The 20788-nt window shown below is 42.4% G+C and overlaps 1 protein-coding gene across 4 annotated transcripts in view; it reads right to left on the bottom strand.

The window, feature by feature from the left end:
• The window catches only part of SCUBE1 (signal peptide, CUB domain and EGF like domain containing 1), a 2199864-nt gene that overhangs the window by 807860 nt on the left and 1371216 nt on the right, over positions 1-20788 (bottom strand). For all 4 annotated transcript variants that reach the window (XM_078673869.1, XM_078673871.1, XM_078673868.1 and 1 more), the window contains one exon: positions 1637-1759. In XM_078673869.1, coding sequence (XP_078529995.1) covers positions 1637-1759 — 123 coding nt within the window. The remainder of the gene's footprint in view (positions 1-1636; positions 1760-20788) is intronic.

The raw sequence follows: 20788 nt of genomic DNA, 5'->3' as shown, positions 1-20788 counted from the left end.
GCAACGCACCCGATTACCTCACCTGCCGCCCCTGCAACAGAAAAGTGGAGTCCGACATGCCGGGGTTAGCTCTTATGTCTGTCCCTGTCACCCCTGGGTACCACTGCCAAAGCCCATCTACTACCCAATCCAGACCCGAGAAACTCGACCAATGGCCCCCCACCGCACCGGAGTGCCCTTCTGACCCTCCGTCCGGGACCCGGAAACCATACCGCCCCCCGCCCCCAATCCCCCCACACCCTCCTCCTCCCCATCACTCCACTCTGACGCATCCCCCGCCTCTTGCCTGCGAGGCCCTCCCCCGCCTGACTGGTGTGCGCTAAGGGGCCTCCGCCCCAACTCCCCCTGTACACCTCCCCGCCTCAGGCCTCCCCCTTTGTCCAACCCCCCTCCTCCATCCACCTCTGTCTGAGCCTCGCTGAGGCCCTCTCCAGCCATTCTCCCAACTCCAGGGACGGCATGGGTCCCCACTGTGTCCCCTCCTGCTCTGCTGCACCGCGGGCCCTGACCAGCCCCTCCCTTTCCCTCCTGCCCCAGACCCAAACCCCTCCAGGTCTCCCCCCTCCCCGCACCCAAACCTGATCCAAGCCGTTTCTGACCCACCTGCCCATGCCCCACACCTGTATGGAGCCCAACTACAGGCCGCTCCATCACCCCCATCACCATCCCCACCTTCCCCCTCACCCTCAATTAAACGGGGGGATGCCCGGCCACTATCTGGCAGAATGGGGGGGGTCCCAACACGGTCTGGTCCACGGCGGCGAGCACGCCATTACCGTCGCCGCGACCCCGCTGGTCGCCCGCATAGGGAGACTCACCTCACTCACGGGCCACAAAAGGTCCATTCGGCCCGTTTCTTCTAGGAAGCATAACGCCTCGATCACACGCATATCGTCTGCCACCGCCGTATTGCAAAACAGCAAGGTAAGACAGACCTGTACTAAACCCTAAACACCACAAAATGTACAACATTTCTTCACCCTATCTATCTATGACCTAAAATGGCCGCTTAAATATCCCCCCAGCCCAAATGTAGCCCAACAAGCCCAATTGGGCTCTGGGCTGCACCAATAGCCCAAAAGCCCCTGGGGGAGGCAGGCCTCTGGTTGGTCGGCCACCCCCCACAAAGCCCTATTGTAAGATATCTCAGGTAAAAATGCCATGGCGCTTTTGCTAAGTGAACTAACTGTTAGCTATGAGCTTTGCTTGACTTGGATAGTGTATGATGTGCATGCATGCTAAAAATATGATTTTGAGATCAGATTCATCTTTAATGTGCATGTAAACAGACTTGAAAATACTTGAATAACTATATGATTTATGAAAACACCACTAACACGTGTAATACTTGAGTTTTGCATGACCACTGATGTGTAAATTTCCTTTTTGTTAATACACTAGCTAGCCCCTCGACTCCTTTACTCCAGCATTAACCATAAAGAAATATTTTGGTCATTATTGCTTGATTAGCAACTATCAATTATTTCACTATATTACTTAATTCTCAGTTGATTTGTCCGAACTGCAACACACACTCCAAACAAAAATCCCTGTTGAGTTCTAATTGGTTTCCTGACATTTGAGTATATTTATGACAATGAAAATAAGGAAATGGACACTGTAGCAAAGCACTTACCAACACAATCCTTTTTGTTCCAGTGCAGCCCCTTTCCAGATGGACAAACGCACTCATAGCTCCCTGCTGTGTTAATGCAGTCGTGCTCACAGCTACCATTGTATATGCTGCATTCATCCACATCTAGAAACGACAAAAAAACGCAGGTCTGTATAACAGGTTGTAAAATCCATAAAAATTCAATAAGCAGGTACAGATGGAGAATGAAAAGAAGTAAGTTCATTGTAGAGGAATGAAGATCCCATCCATACAGTCCAATCAGTCACATGCAACTGACTCTCAAACCTCCTCAGTGTTCTATCACCAAGGAGCTAATCATAAATCATCAGTGAGAAAAAGGCATAGATCAGCACTTAAAGATACAATGCTACTATATACATACTAAGAATAAAATAAGCACATGTTACACACCTTCCCCCCTTATAACAGAACAAGAAAGAGAGGAAAGATTTAAAAAAAAACAAGTCACTTTATTTTAAAATCTTTAACCTTTGAAGGAACTTTGATAATCCTTCTAGTTTTCCCACAAGCAGAGCTTGACAGAGAACTCACTGAACCTGAAATGGAAGTAGATTTGTAGTCATGCAAAGACATGTCATGGTTTTTGATAACATGAGGATTCTTCACCACAACCACCCTATTAAGATTCCAGATTCTGGAATCTTCTGTTTTCACAGCATTAGTGAGAACTTTCACCACTTTGTGAACAAATCGGAAGACTTGCTACCAAAAGGTGCTCTTAAAATGGCGTAACCTCCAATACGAACTTGAGTTTTCTTAACTACTTTCCTTTCATCAAATTTTGACTTGTGATCTAATATTTTACTGGACTCACGATCTTTCCATCAACTAGGAGGAACCCTTACAAAACCCTTTTTGAACAATAAGTCATTAACCCAGAAAGGCGTTATGAGTGTGTTAGGTTGTCTGTTTTTAAGTAAGACAAATGGAGTACATCCAGTAGTAGCATGAGTTGTTATCCTGTACATATCAACAATTTTGTTCACACCTTCTTTCCAATCAACATTATTCTGTTTTGATAAAGCGATGGATTCTTTAAGAACTCTAACAAAGCGTTCTACCATTCCATTACTTTCTGGATGGTACAGAGAACAGCGTTTATGTTTTATGGAACACTTGTCTAAAAACATATCCATTTCCCTGGACACAAATTGCACTCCACTGTCAGTTAGTAAATAACCCGGAAGACCCTCTCTTGCAAATACTTCCATTAAAAAACTTATAATATGTTTAGTGTTTATACATTTGGCAATTTTGATCTCAGGCCACCTGGAAAATAAGTCTATGAGTACAAAAATATATAATTCACCATCTTTGGACTTTACTGGACCCAAAATGTCAAGTGCCAATTCTTCCCCAGGCCTAGTTGGGCGTTCCCTTATAACCATAGGTTGGACCCTTGGTTTTAAGCTTTTCTCACTCAGAGTACAAGGAATGCACTCACGTACTTGTCTCTCTATATCCAGATCCATACCAGCCCCCCAGAAATGTAGTCTTATGCTTTCCTTGGTTTTGGATATGCCCTGATGACCCTGATGTGCCAACTTAATGAGATCATCACGAAAACATTTGGTTGGTATTAACCTGGTACCACAAAAGATTAACCCATCAACATTTGCCATCTCATGCCTAACATTCCAGTATCTTTCCGATACAACTAGTTTCCTTTATCCCAACCATTCTCAATAAGTACAGATAACTCTGAGTTCCTCATCTGTTTTGCATTCCTCACACCAGTTACTTTCTTTGATACCATATTTTTCAATGTTACACACCCACTCAAAGTCATCTTGTAAATCTTGGTCAATATAATCTTCATCTGGTTTAACTAACCTGGAAAGTGCGTCAGCCGTGCAATTCCGTGCTCCGGGTAGGTACTCAACCCTAAAATCAAAACCCCGTAGGTCAACTACCCACCTTGAAATTCTGCTGGATATGGCATCAATGTCTTTCTTGTTAAAGACTTCTACTAACGGTTTGTGGTCGGTGCATACTATAAATTTTGTACCCCACAATAGATTCTTTAACTTTTTGGTAGCCCAGTGCACAGCTAAAGCCTCTCTCTCTCAATGACAGAGTAACGACATTCTGCCCCCCTGAGACTTCTTGAAAGAAAAAGAATGACATTTGTTCCACTCTCATTTTCCTGTTGAAGAACAGCCCCAAACCTTTCAAGCTAGCATCTGTTATAAGAAAGGTTTTGTTTTTAGGATCGAAACTTCTGAGCTTGGGATTATTTTTAAGTAGTGCCTTTAATTTCACAAACTCACTTTCACACAAATCACTCCACTCAAAATCAACACCCTTGCACAACAGCGTTCGCATGTTGATACACTTTCCAGCAAACCCTTTGACAAACTTGCTATAATACTCCGCCATCCCTAGGAACTTCATCAATTCCACTTTATTTTTGGGCGATGCCAAGTTCTCTATGGACTCAACAAGGTCTTTTTTAGGTTCAACACCTTTCCCAGAGATGGTGTGTGCCAAGTAATCAATATTGGACTTCCTGAATTTGCATTTATCAATCCTGAGTGTGAGGTTATGTAAATAAAATTTATTTAAAACTTCTCTTAGTCTTAGATCATGTTCTTCCACATCTTTCCCATAGATCAAAACGTCATCTTGGTAAATGTTCACTCCTTTTTGACCTTTTAATACCTTTTCAAGATCCCTTTGGAACACTGAAGCTGCTGAAACTAACCCGAAAGGTAGACGCACAAACCTAAATGTTCCAAAAGGCATAACGAAAGACGTATAATCTTTCGACTCCTCATCCAATAAAATCTGATGGTACGCCGATTTAAGGTCGACTGTTGAAAAGACTTAGGCACCATTTAGTAACATGAGCATGTCTGAGATTTTAGGCAAAGGGTATTTGTCAACAATTTATTAAGTTCTCTGAGATCAATACAGAGCCGGAGGGAGCCGTCCGATTTGCATGCGGCTACGACTGGAGCCAACCATTGTGTCCCCTCCACCTCTTCAATAATACCCTCTATTTTACGTTTTTCTAACTGCTCCTTCATTTCTTCTCTTACTGATAACGGAACTCCTCGAACTTTGCTGGCAAATGGAACAGCACCAGAAACTAACTTAATTTTGTGGGTATAGTTTGTTAGACACCCTAATTCATTCCTTAAAACCTTGGGATAAGAGTCTTTTAACTGCTAGGCAAAATTCTCACTATCAACTTGAGCACAAACATCTCCAACAACAACATTTTCTTTTAAGAGAATGGGAGGAACACTATTAGGATCAAGCATGACTCCCAGATCTCTTTGGTGTAGCCAACTTAAAATGCTGTCCCCTTTTTTATGGTTTGTCTTTTATTGGGTTTTCAAAACAAGAAAAACAAACAGACCACATTTCCCCTTTTTTAGACACGTACACCTTACCAGACACATACCTTCCTGTATATTCTTTCAAACCAGAGAAATACCCCATTAGCTTTATGGGCTCACCACCATAAGCATAGGGGTTAATGTCAGCTTTGAGCAACATAACTTTGTCTTTCAAATGAGTAAGGAAAAACTCTTTAGAAACAATTATTATTTTTGCTCCTGAATCAAATAGGACACGGGTACCACAGTGTTCAACTAAAACTTCAGCATAAGGACCTTTTTTCTTTTCATTAGACATTTGAGATACAACTTGTCCACAATCACAGTCGGAATCGGATTCACTTTCACCTTAATCACACTTGCGTGCCATGTTAACCTTAGATTTAAATTTCTTTGCTTTACAGGAGGAGGTAAAATGACCGATTTTCTTACAGACATCACATTTGGATTTTAACGCAGGGCATTTTTTATCATTGGCTAAATCGTTGGGGTTGCAACACCTGAAACACAAACTGAGAAAAAGAATTCTTTGAACTTCCACCAACCATTTTATCTACCCCCGATTTAAAATTACTGTTAGCACCTTTCTCTTTGACAATATTATTTCTACTAGAATGTACTTTAATTTCACTCACGTTCTCATTCTTGCCTTCATGCTTGGAGATGACTTCCACACATTTGTCTGTGTGTGTTTAATTTGCTTGGCAATTGTTATGACCTCATCTAATGAAGGCTCGTCCTTCTGCCAAATGTCATCTCTTACTTTCTGCACATTGCAACCCAACATAAATTTGTCTCTGATCCTTTCTTCTAGGAGGGCCCCAAATTTACAGGATGAACCTAATTTCCTAAGGGCAGTGATATAATTTTCTACTGACTCCCCTTCATTTTGATTGCGTCTCCCAAAATGATAATGTTCAAGGATAGTGCTAACGTTTGGTAGATAATGCCTATCCAATTTTAAAATACATATTTCGTACTCCTTAAGTGTGGAATCATCAATGTCTGGTAAATGGTCAAAGACCTCTTGGCCTTCCGACCCTAAGCAATGTAATAAAAGAGCAGTGCATCTCTCTGAGCTAAGATTTGTCCCACAAACTTTGGCATATTGTTTGAATATCTTTTTCCACTTCTGCCATTTGATAGGCGGATCTCCAGGATTAGAAAGAAAGAATGGGAGGTGGCTATACTCTGCATGGTTGAAACTCAAATCGCAAAGGGATTTCCCAAAACAAAAAATATGTATAAAAATTGAAACACTAAACCATGTAAGAATTATCAGTTTGTAAAAGCTTGATAAGCTTGCAAGGCGTCTGCATATGCGTTTCTAGAATTACTGTGAAAGCTAAAATACACAAACTTCAAAGCAGAACAATTGTGGGAATTATCACCTTTCAAAAGTACTGTAAACAACAAAGGAATGATAACCTTGTTAAAAGTTGTTAATCAAAACTGTTGAATAAAAATTCCTAGAAAAGTTAACATACACATAGTAGAACAATTTGAAAGTATGTAGAGAAATGAATTATTTCCTAAAACCACTAGTTCAAGTCCAGTAGATGGTGCTGTTGCGTAAGGCTTCGTTTATGAATTAAGGCTCAAAATACCTTGAATCACCTTTAAAAAGCAAAAGTCTTATTGCGGTACGTTTTCAGTTTGAAAAGACTCTGAGTAGAACTATAGGTTGTCAAATGGGCTGTTAAAATTAGTTAAAGTTCGACGAAGCACTGGAGATCCACAGAGTCCGATTGGAGGTTTTCCGCAAAACACAAAAATGGCTGTCACGTGTGACGTAGGCACGTCGAAGCGTCATTAATCATTACGGGAGCCTTCACTGTCCAAACTGCCAACTCCAGAGATGATCAGGTTGAAAAGAACATTCTGTGCGTCACAATGAGACCAGTCGATCCTAGCTGCAGCGTCACAAGAATGTAAGCGTGGTTAGTTTTGAATGTGGCAATATTTTGAATAGAAACAAAATGGCTTGAGATTTAAAACGTATGCTGTGGGTGACGTTCCTAGCCTCTTGAAAAACGTTAGCGCTTGTAAAACTCACACATTTAAAGCGAGTGACATTTTCACATAATAAACAGCTTTGGTAGGCAAACAGTGTTATCGGAGTTTTACGTGAGTCAAAGCATAAACGTAGATCTCAGATGTAGACACCCCAAGTCGGTAGGTTACTGGTAAAATGTAAACGTTTTCTTGCAGAAACAATTAACTTTGAACCTTTCAAACCTCTATCCAAAAGGATAACAAAAACTGTTTAGTGTTTTCCTGGAAGTTATATGATATACAGGGAGTCACTTCAATGCAACCTTTTGTATCCTTACTTTGTGAGCACAAAGTTACCATGTAGTAAGTCACACGGTAAAAGAATTAGCTCCCAACAAAGTTTCAAGGATTACATGCAGCCCACATCGAATTTCTCCCAACCCAGTTATACTGATAAAATTTCAAGGCCGAGAAATGTGGCGAATGCTGAAAGTTTTAAAATTATGTCTTATTAATTAGGAAGTAAGTGACTCAAGATAACAATGGGAAAGCACTTCCAACAAATTCCAGACAAATAAATCTTGAAATTCCTCTGAAGACAAAGTTGAAACTTCAAATATCGCCAGTGTAAAATCCATACAAATTCAATAAGCAGGTACAGATGGAGAATGAAAAGAAGTTAGTTTATTGTAGAGGAATGAAGATCCCATCCATCCAGTCCAATCAGTCAGATGCAACTGACTCTCAAACCTCCTCAGTGTTCTATCACCAAGGAGCTAATCATAAAACAACATCAGTGAGCAAAGGAATAGATCAGCACTTAAAGATACAACACTACTATATACAAACTAAGAATAAAATAAGCACATGTTACACAGGTCACTGATATAACTGAAGAAACAACATAAAAATGCATTATCATGGCATTATATTTGATAGTGTGCTTACAGGTAACCTTCGCTTAAAAACATATGTTGCTTCACTCGATTACCGTTTTGGATCCCCCTATGAAATCTTCCAGAACAGCCTATTTTAACTCAAACAAAAAATATCGGGGTGTAGAGCCTTACATCTGAAGATTTATTCGAGCAACAAAATTACAAATGAAAATAAAATGCTTCAAGTACTGTACTTGAAAGGTTCCATGAGATTTTAAGGGAGTATTAATCGCCCCTGGCAATAATTTTGGGAGATTTGTTTCGGGTTCCTGTTTTTTTTAATGTGTCGACAGTAATCATGGATCATATACTGTACTTCCCCATCCCTCATCTCATTTTTAAACATTCCCTCAACCTATCCATTATGTTTTACCCTTTTGCTTACCTATCTTCCCCTTCCTGCTTTGTTTTAAAAAAAATTGTGTTCCAATGGGTTTTTGACAATGTTTTACTTTCCAATTTTAGTTTTCAGATTTAATCTTGTGGGGCAAGCAACAATAGAGTGGCACTAGAGACTGCAGTGGCTGTACTACCAATCGCAGTTCAATATTAATATTAGTTCTGGCTGAGAAGTATGTAATGCTAATGGTAGTAGTTGTATCAGTAGTGCGAGAAGTTGTAGTACTAGAAGTGTCAATAGTAATATCACTTTTAATAACAAAAATTGTAACAATAAGACTGCACTACTTATGCTAGCAGCAAAAATAGTAATGATGCCACTGGTGGTAGTACTGAGGTAGTGAAGGTAGTAGTGCCAGTAGCATTTGGAGTAGTTATAGTCTACTACTAGTTTTAGCAGTAATACCAGTAGTGCTACTTAGTATTCACAGGCTAGCTTGTAATGTTAAAAGTTGTTGGAATAGTAGTCACAGTAGTGGAATTATCTGAACTAGTAGTGGGAGCAGCAGAATCAATCAGACCCGATATAGTGCTAACAGTAGCTGGCATTTTATAGGTAATGAAACTGGGAGAGGTTGACAGATGTCCCAGGATGCTGTTTCCGGTCCAGGGAAGACCTGGCTTGGCAGTTCAGGCTGGACTGTTCCCATGAGGAACTGGGTCAAGACTGATATGCATATGGCCATGTCTGAACTGGGGTGGCAAAGTGAGCTAAAGAATGATGATTGATTCAACCCAGATCTGTGACTGGGGGTAAGTGTCTGAAAAATTTCAGTGCTCCGTCTATCATCTCCTTATGTTTGCTGTGTAATGAGCAGGACAGGATAATAATATAGATCTTTTAGTGCGAGGATCCGACTGATGGACACATATTTTGCTTAGGAAAACTGACAAACGTAAAAACATTAATATCAAGAAACAACATATTGTTAATGTATATTTCCCTAAACAATTTTTACTGTTCATTCAGATATGGATTATGGCTCGACATTTTCGAAAGCATTGTTAATGAAAAAGTGTGTTTATTTGTTTAAAGAGAGTGTCAGCCAGTTTCACAAAAAATTGTTCTTGAACAACCCGGCATCCTAGCTTCATACATTTTGATGTCATTCCCAAGATTTACTCCTCTTGGGTTCCTCCTACATTTGGAGTATATTTTGGATAATTGTGGGACTGTTTTTATTATTTAAAAAAGATTCTTATTTAGATATGTGAGGCTTACTAGGCTCTATTTGGCCTGCATTGATTGACACCTGTACCTGTTTACAGAAAGAAATGTGCTCTTTTATTTTATGTGAACAAGTCACTGCACGTTCATGTGTGTATGAACTTCAGAAAACCAAGCACATGGAAACCTAGGCCATGGGCTCTGTATTAATACAATACAACACAGTACAATACAAAACCATTTATAAAGTGTGCAGCTGCCTCAGTGGAGAGGTTCAAAATCAGTGTGGCAAACTGCCCAACCCAACTTAATGCCCTCCAGACCAGAGTCAAAGAGCAATGGTTTTGGATTCTTTCTGAAGACCATTTCAGATAGACTAAAACACAGGCTTAGAGGAAAAGCGTTCCAAACCTTAGACGCAAGGATGACAAAGGATCTTCCACCTCTTCTAACCTTGAGAATCCGAGGCAGTTGAATAAGACTTACATTTCGTCCATAAATAAAGGGGTCCTTTTAGATCAAATGCCCTCAAGGCAAAAGTTAATGTCTTAAATTGGATCCGCTTGGTTACAGGTTGCCAGTGAAATTGATGCAAGTAGTGACATAGACCTGTATTGGGATTTTCAGCATACGATGAATTGCAGAGTTCCGAACCATCTGAAGTCACTGAATTAAATAAGTCAGTTGAACCAAATACAGACTATAAACATAATCCAGTTTGCACATCACCATAGCATGAACAATCATCTTATGGGTACCATAGGGTACTAAATGCAAAATCCTTTTTAGCGCCCTAAGTGTAGAAAAATAATTAGCAGAAATAGCCCTCACTTGAGGTTTGAATGACAGGTTGGAATCATATTTAACACCCACATTTTGTACCACAGGTGCACGTAGAAGGGAGGCCCAACCTTTTAGTGCCACAAAAAAAGGATCTCCGTTTTATCATAGTTAGGCATAAGAAAGTTTTCATTCATCCACTTAACCACTGACAATGCTTAAAAGAACATGTAGCATCCTCCCCAGCTTGGGTACCCGCAAAGGACTATGCCACAACAGAGCTTAGTAATACACGTCTTTATTTGTGTGTGTGTAACTGCAAACTACACATTCTAAACCAACATTAAGTGCATTCCGTTCTAACACTTGCATCACAGTTCTATGGAGTCCATTTGGAGCCAAAAGAGTTCCATCATTTATCATTTGCTAAGAGTACTCCCCCTCTGTTAAACAAAAACTTACAATATATCACAAAATATTTATTTAGACTAATACACTCAAATCTTTCCAAGCAATCTTCTGAGCACTTTAATTTTTAGATCTGATCTTGTTCTGGAAAACTGGGAGGTGTCATAACCGATGTCCAGGATCTGTGTCAACGGTTAAGAAGCAACCGCAATTGCTGATGATTAAGGCCTATTCTCTCTTTCAGCTATTAGATCTGATGAATGATTGGTCAAGTGTCTGAAGAAAGAAGAGTCTTGGGTTATAGACTTCCCAGCGTGCTGGACAGTCACCATATGTTCCTTAGTAGACACGACTTGGAAAGGTTCTGAATCAAAAGGAGTATCAGGTTTTCTTTTCTGTCTTTGTCGTACCAGCCTTGGATCTCCACTCTTAGATGATGTCTTTCTAATGTTGTCTTTTGACAGCATACAGTTTTATCTTTTGTTTGTTCATCAAGTCCTTCATATGAGTTTTCTCATCTTTCTTTCTCTAATTGATCCATTGAGGTAACTTGGTGTTTATTACTCTTCCAAACATCAAAGTTCCAGGATGTTCACCGGTGGTTGAGTGGGGTGTTTTTCTTTTCTTTAGCGTACTCATAAAGTGCTCAACAAGTTCGTTGGCTTGCGGCCACAGAGGTGTGCTATTTTGATGCTTTACCTTCAAATGCTCCAAGAAATCTCTCAACCCTAGACTATTGAAAGGTGGGTTATTGTCAGACAATTAATGGACATTGTGAGTCTTCATCCATAATCCCCAACAGATGATGTCCATTGTAAAGCGGACCGAAAAAGTCAATGGTTATTCTCTCCCATGGATGCTTTGGGAGTTCTAACATGTTCAAGGTGTGGTGATAAGTTTTTGTAGAAAGGAAGTTGCATAAATGACAGGCTTTTAATTTCTTGTCTCAGGACCATGTAAGAAAACCAAACAAGGTCTCGAAGAGCTTGTTCTTTTCCAAAAATTCCATGATGTCCTTTTGGGCTATCTAAATTATTTTCTGTCTCAGACTCTCCGGAATCGGGATTCTTGGACCTCGTAATATAACTCCTTCCTAAATTATGGATAGTTCATCCTTGACATTTTTGTACTTTTGATATTCATCATCACTGGCAAGTGGTTGAGTGTGTTGGTTCCATGACTGATGTATAATTATATCCTTCAGCTTTAACATGTCACTATCATGGCTCATGGCAGTGATAATCTGGGCTAACAAAATGACAGCTTGTGTGTTTGATTTTACAATGAAGTTGATAAAGGAATCAGCTGTCTTGGATGGATTACCATGACCTTGTATAGACATTCTGGAAAGGTAGTCAGCAGGGTTCTGATGATGCACAATGGTATAATCATGCGCTTGTAACCGCAACCCTCATCGTCCAATGCATGGGGCATTTTGGCCTTTGGCTTTCCAAATATAGTTAGTAAAGCTTGATGATCAGTTACCATCGTAAAAGGTTTTCGGTACAGGAATATATGGGAATTTTCACAAATCCATACCACAGCTAAGCTTTATTTTTCAAGTTGTGAGTAAGCATGCCACGTTTGGGAGAAACTTCTACTTCATATGCCACAACATGCCTTTCAGCATTCAGGGGTCCACTGTGCTGCATAAGGATAGCCCCTAACCCGACATGGCTAGCGTCAAGAGCAACCTCTGTATGAAACTTTGGATTAAAATATGCCATTTCAGTAGCATTCTCAAAGACTTATTAAATGTTCTTAAAACTTTTCTCACTTTCATGTGAATAATGAAATGAAACAATTTTGTTTCCTTCAGGCTCTCTCAATGAAGCACTTACAGTGGCAAAGTCTTCGATGTATCAGGAACAGTAACTGGCCATTCCAAGAAATGAACGTACCATGGAAACATCTTGCGGCGGAACAGTATTTGATAACACTTGTACTTAGCAGGATCTGGTGTCATACCCCTAGCAGAAAAGATATGGTGAAAGAATTTCAAGGTAAAACCTGTTTTCGCAAGTAAAGTTCAAACTTGTATAAGAGCTTTATGATGCTCTTTTTGTGTAGCTCCGAACACTAGTATGTCATTGCTGTAATTGAATGCATTCACGACAGGCTGTATAACACATCAAATGATGTCTTGAAACTGTTCTGCAGATGATACACCAAAGCTTAGCCGTTTATATCGAAACAGACCAACATGTGTAGAAAAGGTTGTAAAGTACATGCAATCTTCTTCAAGTTCTAACGGATGATAATAAATCAAGGCAAGAGAAGGCCTGTGCATCATCTAATTGCGTTATCATGTCAGCAATGTATGGACATGGATATCGTTCTCGTTCAATTGCCTTGTTAGCCTGACGCATGTCAACGCATATGTGTACTGCTCCTTCACTGTCCTTTCTGGACACTAATAGTATGGGAGAAACCCATGAGATTGGACAAGTAGAACGCTCAATAATACCATGCTTAAGTAACTATTCAAGTTCTTTCTCAACAGCTTCTTGCAAATGAAAAGCAATTCATCTATGTCTTTGAGCAACCGGACGGACGTCCTCATTAATATGCCACTTCACTTTCTTAGTCTTACATTTTTCCAAGCCATGAAATAACAAAGGGAACTGACTTACTATTTCGTGGTGAGCATTCATGTTGTAATTCACAGAAATCAGTCCCATATCGGCGGCTGTGCTGAAACTGATTAGACAGATACAGGGCGCCATGCCTGGAAGCACATGGGTGCTTGTACCTTTATTTTCTTGTGTTTCATTGTTGCTACAAATGAACCTTGACCCTTCAGAGGCACTGATGCAGCTTGTTCATATATTTTGGTTCTCAATGGCGTAAGTTGTGGCAGTGGAGATAGTACATTGTATTTCTCTTTAGGCATAATGTTTATCGATACACCACTGTTGATAATGAGAAGTATCTTCCATGCTTTGGCATGACGATTTTTCTTTGACTGACATTTTCCTTCACAAGCAGCCAAACGAACAGGCGCATGCATTTCTGAAGTAACCATTGATGTGGAGCAATGAATTTCATCACACTCACTCGATACTAATACAAAAGAACTGTTTGACAATGATTTAGATGACGACCAACTTCGTTCAGTGTTAATTTGTCTCAACTGATACAAAAATAGAAAAGGAGTTTATGATCTGTCATAAATATCACTCAATTTGAGCATTTGGAAAATTTCCATGTATTGCGATGTCCATGTATCTCCATAAAGAGAGTCTCAAGTAAATTCAGTTTTGTACGTGCACTGAAATCCAACTTTATTGAATTTGTTTTGTATCAAACTAATGGTCACTAGCCCAGCCAACACGTATCGGCCTTTAGGACTTTCTTAGGGCTGTAAATTAACCCTTTCGCTGTAGGCCTTTTCCCCCATGTGCTAAGCCTTTTTTGGCTATTTGGGATAGTTCGCTACTTAGGCCCCTGTAACATTTTGCCCACATAAGGTATCCACACCAAATGGTGTGGGGAGCACAAGGTCTTGCTGGCAGCAGCAAACACCAGGTCCCAGTGTCAGCCATCTTGCCAGTACATTTTCACTTACCACCAGGGACAGCATAGTCACAGGTGTGCTGTTTGGGCTGTGTGGGAGGAGTGTGTGGGACAGGGCCTGCTGGTAGATGTAGTCAGGGCTAACACTCCTCCTCCCAGCCAGACCAAATAGGCCACCACGAACCATGCTTCCCTGACAGTGAGTACAACTTCACATGCAAGATGTCTGACAGTGGTGCCTGGTGTTTGCTTTGACCACAGGGCCCTGTGCTCGCCACACCAGACCCCAGTGTCAGACACCTTCCCAGTACTTTCCCACTCACATTGAGGTAAGCACAGTTCAAGGTGTTCTCTGGCATTGAGGTCTCTCAACATACTTCAGACGACTATACTACCTGACCCATCAGGTGTGGCTCTGACAACAGCACCAGCAGCAGTAACACCGGCATCCTCTGCGACCCCGTCCCGTCTCAGCAGACAACACACAGCTGACCCCTACCCTCATGGACACAACAGCGCGGGCCAACACCGAAAGCACAGCAACACGGGGCACTCTGGAGTTGGTGGACAACACCAGCAATGTCAATGAGGAAGGAGGCTCCGTACTGACTGTGCCAGCATCAACTGGTCCTTCTCAGATGTGTAGGGGTGGTGCGAGGGGCCGTATGGAAATGCTCCCACATGATGCGGCAGATGACCCACACTTATCCAGAATCCTCAATGCCTATGAGGGTTGTACGGGTATTTTGGCCAGGTAGTTAAGATCCTCAGGACCATGCAAGAACAGCAGGCAGCCATTATGCTAAAGTGGAGGAATACCTTGCAAAAAATGAAGACCTGACGGCTGTGCACAGGGACATTCCCACTGCCTCTGCCAGATTGCCACCAACATGTGTGCCCACAACATCAGGTGTATCAACATCTGCAGCTGCCACAGGGAGTGATGTGGATGCTGGAGGAGCGCCCCCTGCACCGCTGATGCTGCCTGCACCCGAGGGTCCCCCACAGAAAAAGAAAAAGGGTTGTCCGTCAAAGAAGACAACATGAGAGACACCCAGGAAGTGGAAACCTGCTCCTGATAACCTCCATTGTGTGCCAAGCGTTCACTTTGTTGACTCTCACTGAACTTTCTCAAATAGCTGTGGATTTACTTCAGACAACTTCGTCTACTAACACTACCAACTTCTTTCTGCACTTTGTTGTCCCTGTTTTATTTGATCACTCCCCCATCAACTAATTTGTCATCAACCAACCATGCATTAAAACAAATCACTTTATAACAAAAACTTGCTCATGCCGTGAATTTGGAACATAAATGTGCACTTTGAAATGGCGCACTGAAGATCAAAGATGAAGGTGTCCACAAAATTGGACAAGGAATCAATCCAGTAATGTCAACTACTGGCTTGGCAGCAGATGTAATCAGTCAAAGCATGAGAGATAGACACAACCAGGTCATTAGACCACCGATCTTACATGATAATGATGCCATCGTAGTGTACTATCAGGTCATGCCCCCATCTGCAAGCCCTAAAACATTCATTATAACCAAAATGTATCTCTATGCAGCATGTTTTGAATCTGTATAACCTGTGAATGTCTGTAAACAGACAGCGCACACCGCAATATGGAGCTCAGCTTTATTAAAATGATACAACCTTGCACTGTGACACAAACTGCAATCACATCACACAGTCACAAAAGTCTCACAGGCACGCTTAGCTTGCAGCTGAGACATCAACTGGGGGATGGCACTACTCCTCATGATGTACGTGTCATGTGCTGATCCAGGGAAACGTGCATACACATGGGACATCACATTGTCAGCCAGACATACCGCCAGGACATTGATTGAGTGGTAGTGTTTGCGATTCCTGTAGGTCTGCTCCCTGGCTTGTTATGTTATGTTATATGACTTTTATATAGCGCAAATCACCTACAGGTGTCTAAGCGCTTCTAGAGAAGAGTGAGCAAGTCACTGGGCAGAAATATAATGGCAGCAACGATAGCAGAATGTATGCAGTAGCTAACGCCTCTCTAAATAGGAAAGTTTTAAAAAGCTTTCTAAAGGTGAGCAGAGCCGGTATCCTACGTAGGTGCTCCGGCAGGTCATTTCAGATCTGCGGGAGGAAGACAGGGAACGCTCTACCCCCTATGGATTTAGAGATGTACCTGGGGGGGGATAACCTATAGGCCTCAGATGATCCCAGAGTCCGGCCAGGAACATATTTGACCAAGCAATCTTTTATATACTTGGGTGCCTCACTGTAGATTGCCTTATGGGCAATGCATAGAACCTTAAACTGTGCTCTCTGTTTAATGGGGAGCCGATGTAATTTATGTAACAGAGGAGTACCGCGTGTCTTTGTAGGAAGTCTAAAGATAAGCCTAGCAGCATCCTTCTGCACCACCTGAAATCTCCCAATGAGCTTCTGGGGGAGGCCGATGTAAAGGGCATTCCCATAATCGAGCCTGGAGATGACAGTGGCGGAGACAATTGGCTGTAGTGAAGATGTTGACAGGAGAGGAGCAAGCTTCCGTAGCTGCCTAAGTAAGCCAGTACAAGTTCCCACTACAGTGGTAACCTGGCAGGACATAGATAGTACAGAGTCAATTTTTAGCCCCAAGCTTTTTACAACTGGTACTGGTACTGGAGCTGGAGCTACACCTAGTTCCGGAGGCCAGAAGAGATCACACCATGGGCTATTACTTGTTGGGATGACAAGCAATTCGGTCTTATCCGGATTTATTTTCAAAGAATTCGCTGTCATCCAGTTCACCATGAACCTGAGCAGCTTTTTGGCCAACTCCTGGGGCTGATCATCGGCATAATTAAAGACCTGACAGACCATATGAGTCAGGGTCTCTACCAGGGGTTGTACGTAGACATTGAAAAGGAGTGGAGATAGTGCAGAACCCTGGGGTACCCCACAGGCCAGGGAACTCAGATCCGATATCTGCTCACCCAGCTGAACTCTCTGAGTACGGTCAGACAAAAATTACTTTAGCCATTGATATGCTTGGCCACAAATACCCAGATTGGTGAGGCGGTTCAGCAGTATATTATGGCTGACCATGTCGAATGCAGCTGACGGATCTAATAAAATCAGGGCACTTGTCTGTTTATTGTTAACCATAACTCTGAGCTCATCCAGAACGGACACCATTACTAGCTCCGTACTATGATGAGCTCTAAAGCTTGCCTGTCTAGTTTGGAGTGGCTGGTAGTCCTACAGATACTTCGAGAGTATCATTAATACGTGCTGTTCCAACACCTTAGCGAGAAAGGGGAGCTGAGAGATGGGTCTATAGTTCTATAAAGTCAGAGTATCCGCACCAGGTTTTTTCAACAGTCGGTGACCCTGGCTTCTTTAAAATTTATCGGTAGATAGTCCAAATCCAAGGGATTATTTAATAGTTCCAGGACCTGCTTCTCCAGCCCTGGCAGGGCCATTTGAAAAATCCTCGGAGGGCATGGGTCTACTCAAGATCCTGATTTGGTGTGATTTGCTAATGATACCAAAGTCAATTTTAGGGAAATGAGAAAGCTGACTGCTGAGGCAGGGGATGGGGGTAATCTGATGGAGGGAACTGGGGTCGGTAGGGGTTCTAGCAATTCCCGAGATGATGTCCTTAACTTTCTGAAGGAAAAACTCCTGGAATGCATCACTATCTAAAGATGCACCTGTGGATTTCTTCTCGGCTTTTTGACTCAATTCCTCTAGAATAGCGAAGGTCTCTTTTTGTTTATTCTCTGCTTGACCAATCCTTCCCTCATAATATTCCGCTTTCCTAGCTACAATAGCTGCTTTATAAGCGGAAAGAAGGGCTTTATAAGCTTTTAGCTCTGCTGGCTCATAGCCTAGTCACCAACACCTCTCAGCTTGGCAAAGATGTTGTTTCTTCCCCCTCAATGGTTCATTGAACCATGGGGCCCCCTTTCCTTTATCTCTGACTTTTTCTTTCCGCTCTGGTGCCACTATATACTATGGCCCGCCGTAGATGGGTCAATAAGGCTTCGCTTTCTTGGTCCAAGTTGATTATTTCCGTACTAGAGGGCGGAATTGAATGCAGGGTAGCTATTAAGTGATCAGTCTCAATATTTTTCCAAGTTCTCAGCTTTCTCCACAAAGGTGAGGGCTGCGATAATTGACTATCGCTCGGAACGCAGCATCTAAGCAACGAATGATCAGACCAGGCACAGGGGCTAATATCTGTTATCTCCGCCCAAGGCTGTGAGGTCAAGATAAGGTCCAGAGTGTGGCCCTCTACATGGGTGGGACTGTTGACCAATTGCTGAAGGTCCATTGAGAGCATGGTGGTCTCAAATAAACCCGCTGCTGACTCTCTCTGTGTCTTGTCCCAATGGTAGTTAAAGTCCCCCACTACTAACAGGCATTTATATCTGGAACATAAATCAGTAATAAGTTCCAGGAAAAGCTCAGTAAAGCTAGAGGTGGTTCTCGGGGGGGCGATAAACTACCATGAGTATAATGCAGGATGATATAAAAGAGATTTTTACCCCCATGTTATCTGCATTGTAACAATTTATGAACATTACTTTAGTGACCGTTAGACTCTTTTTAAAAAGGAACACCACTCCCCCCAGAGTCCCCTGGTCTGTTTTGCCAAAAGGCATCAAATTCTATTGAGAGTGCTGCAATAATATCTGGGGCTGACAAGACCCCTAACCAGGTTTCCGTAAGTGCAAACAAGTCTATATCACCATCTTGTAACAGGGAGAACACCTCAAGAAGGTGCTTTTGTAAAGAACGTGCGTTTAGCACCGCTACCTTCAAACCCCATACTGTAGGGACACAGGCCTTTTCCTGAATCATCAAAAGAGATGGCCTGAACATGGCCGCCATGCTATTTATCCTCAATAGGTATACAGCTAGCAGCCTCGCCTGAACATCGGCCCCTAAGGTGTGCTTACCCTCAGCAAAAGACTGCAGCATTTCTACAATATAAATCACTGGGGGGGGGGGGGGAGTTGTTCTGGCCCCTGGTCCCGGCCGGGCGCAGCCTTCGGCGCACCACCAGCGCGCCCGCTTCGCGTCGGCCCCTTCAGCTGTTTTTAAAGCTGCGGTGGGGGAGCCAGCAGAAACGACAAGATCACGACAAGATGTGGTGCCGGAAGTGAGTATTCCAGTGCGGCTGTAACCCTCACCCATGCTCCCTCCACTGAAACAGCACTCTAAAGCTGCGGTGTACCGGGGAGAGGTGATCAGTATACAGTGAGTAGGTAAGGAATCGCAATTTATTATGCCCCCCAAAATGGTAAAAAACACAAAGTGACAACATACACCACATTTAGAAAAGGTTTCAAATTAGGCAGGTTCTTTCAAAAATAAAGATTCCAAAAGTCCCTTCAAAGTGCAAGAGCCGGCCGCATATTCAACTTTGCGACGCTGCCTGTGCCTCCCTATACCAGAGGCTTGTGGCGGGATCAAAGCTACATGTGTCCCATCAATTGAGCCAATGACATGCGGCATGCACCACAATGCTTACAACTCCCCCTTGATGTCTGCCAACTGTGTAGGTGTTGGGAACTTTATGTATTGTTCCAGGAAAGGTAGCAATGCCTCCAAAACATCACGAAGCACACAGTTGAACATGGCCTGTGACATGCCACCTGATGTTGCAAGAGTGTACTGAAATGAACCCGTGGAGAAGAAATGTTGTGCCGCCATCACCTTCACCTTGGGGGTCAGCACAGTGAGATATGGGCGTCCAGGCTGCAAATGCGGTGCCAACTAGTCAGCCAGCTCAACAATAAGTGGCCTGGTAAAGCCGTATCTACGGATGCAATCACGCTCTTCCATGGTCTGGAGGTCAGGGAAGGGCCTGTAGACTGGAGGTCTTCAGCCAAACCTATTTGGAAATGATCATTGCTAGGATAATTGTTGAGCTTAGATAAAAACCACAGCCTTAGTTCCCTTTCCAGACAAGTCAACAAACTATGGTTACACAGCAGTATGAGTGCTGTAATGTAAATAGTCAAGAGTGTATGTCACAGTACATGTGAGCAACCATCACATACTCAACAACATGCCAAACACATTATACAAGAAATGGCTTTGTGACAGCCATCACATGGTTGAAAGTTACACACAATAGGATTATGTAACGCCACATATATGTCAGACATCATACATACAGTGGGTCACCTAGAGAAACCTGCACACCACTGTCACAGGTTGGACACCATCATGATGTCATGTCTGCCAAACACGTAGAATCACATACCCTGAACATCTCCAATGTAGGGGTGGCATTAAGTTTGCAATCTTCCACGTAAGCCTGGGACACAAAACACACAACAGCAAATCACATAAAATACACAAGCTGACGAGGCAGCAAAATGTCACGGTACAAAAAGGTAAAATTTACTGTGGTGAACATGACTCAGACACAGCAGAATCATAGTCAGAAACATCCCCCAATCCACAGTGGGTCACACAGTCCACAAAAGCAGCGACTATGTATAGCCAAAATATTGTTTTCACAAATTATCCCCTGGGACTGTGACCAAGCCTTGGAGGGTAATCTGACAAGTGTACTCTCAATTTTGTAATGGGAC

Source organism: Lissotriton helveticus, chromosome 1_1 (genome assembly GCF_964261635.1).
Source record: "Lissotriton helveticus chromosome 1_1, aLisHel1.1, whole genome shotgun sequence".
Lineage (NCBI taxonomy): Eukaryota > Metazoa > Chordata > Amphibia > Caudata > Salamandridae > Lissotriton > Lissotriton helveticus.
Note: the sequence above shows the minus strand (reverse complement) of the source record. Positions and strands in the feature narration are given on the sequence as shown.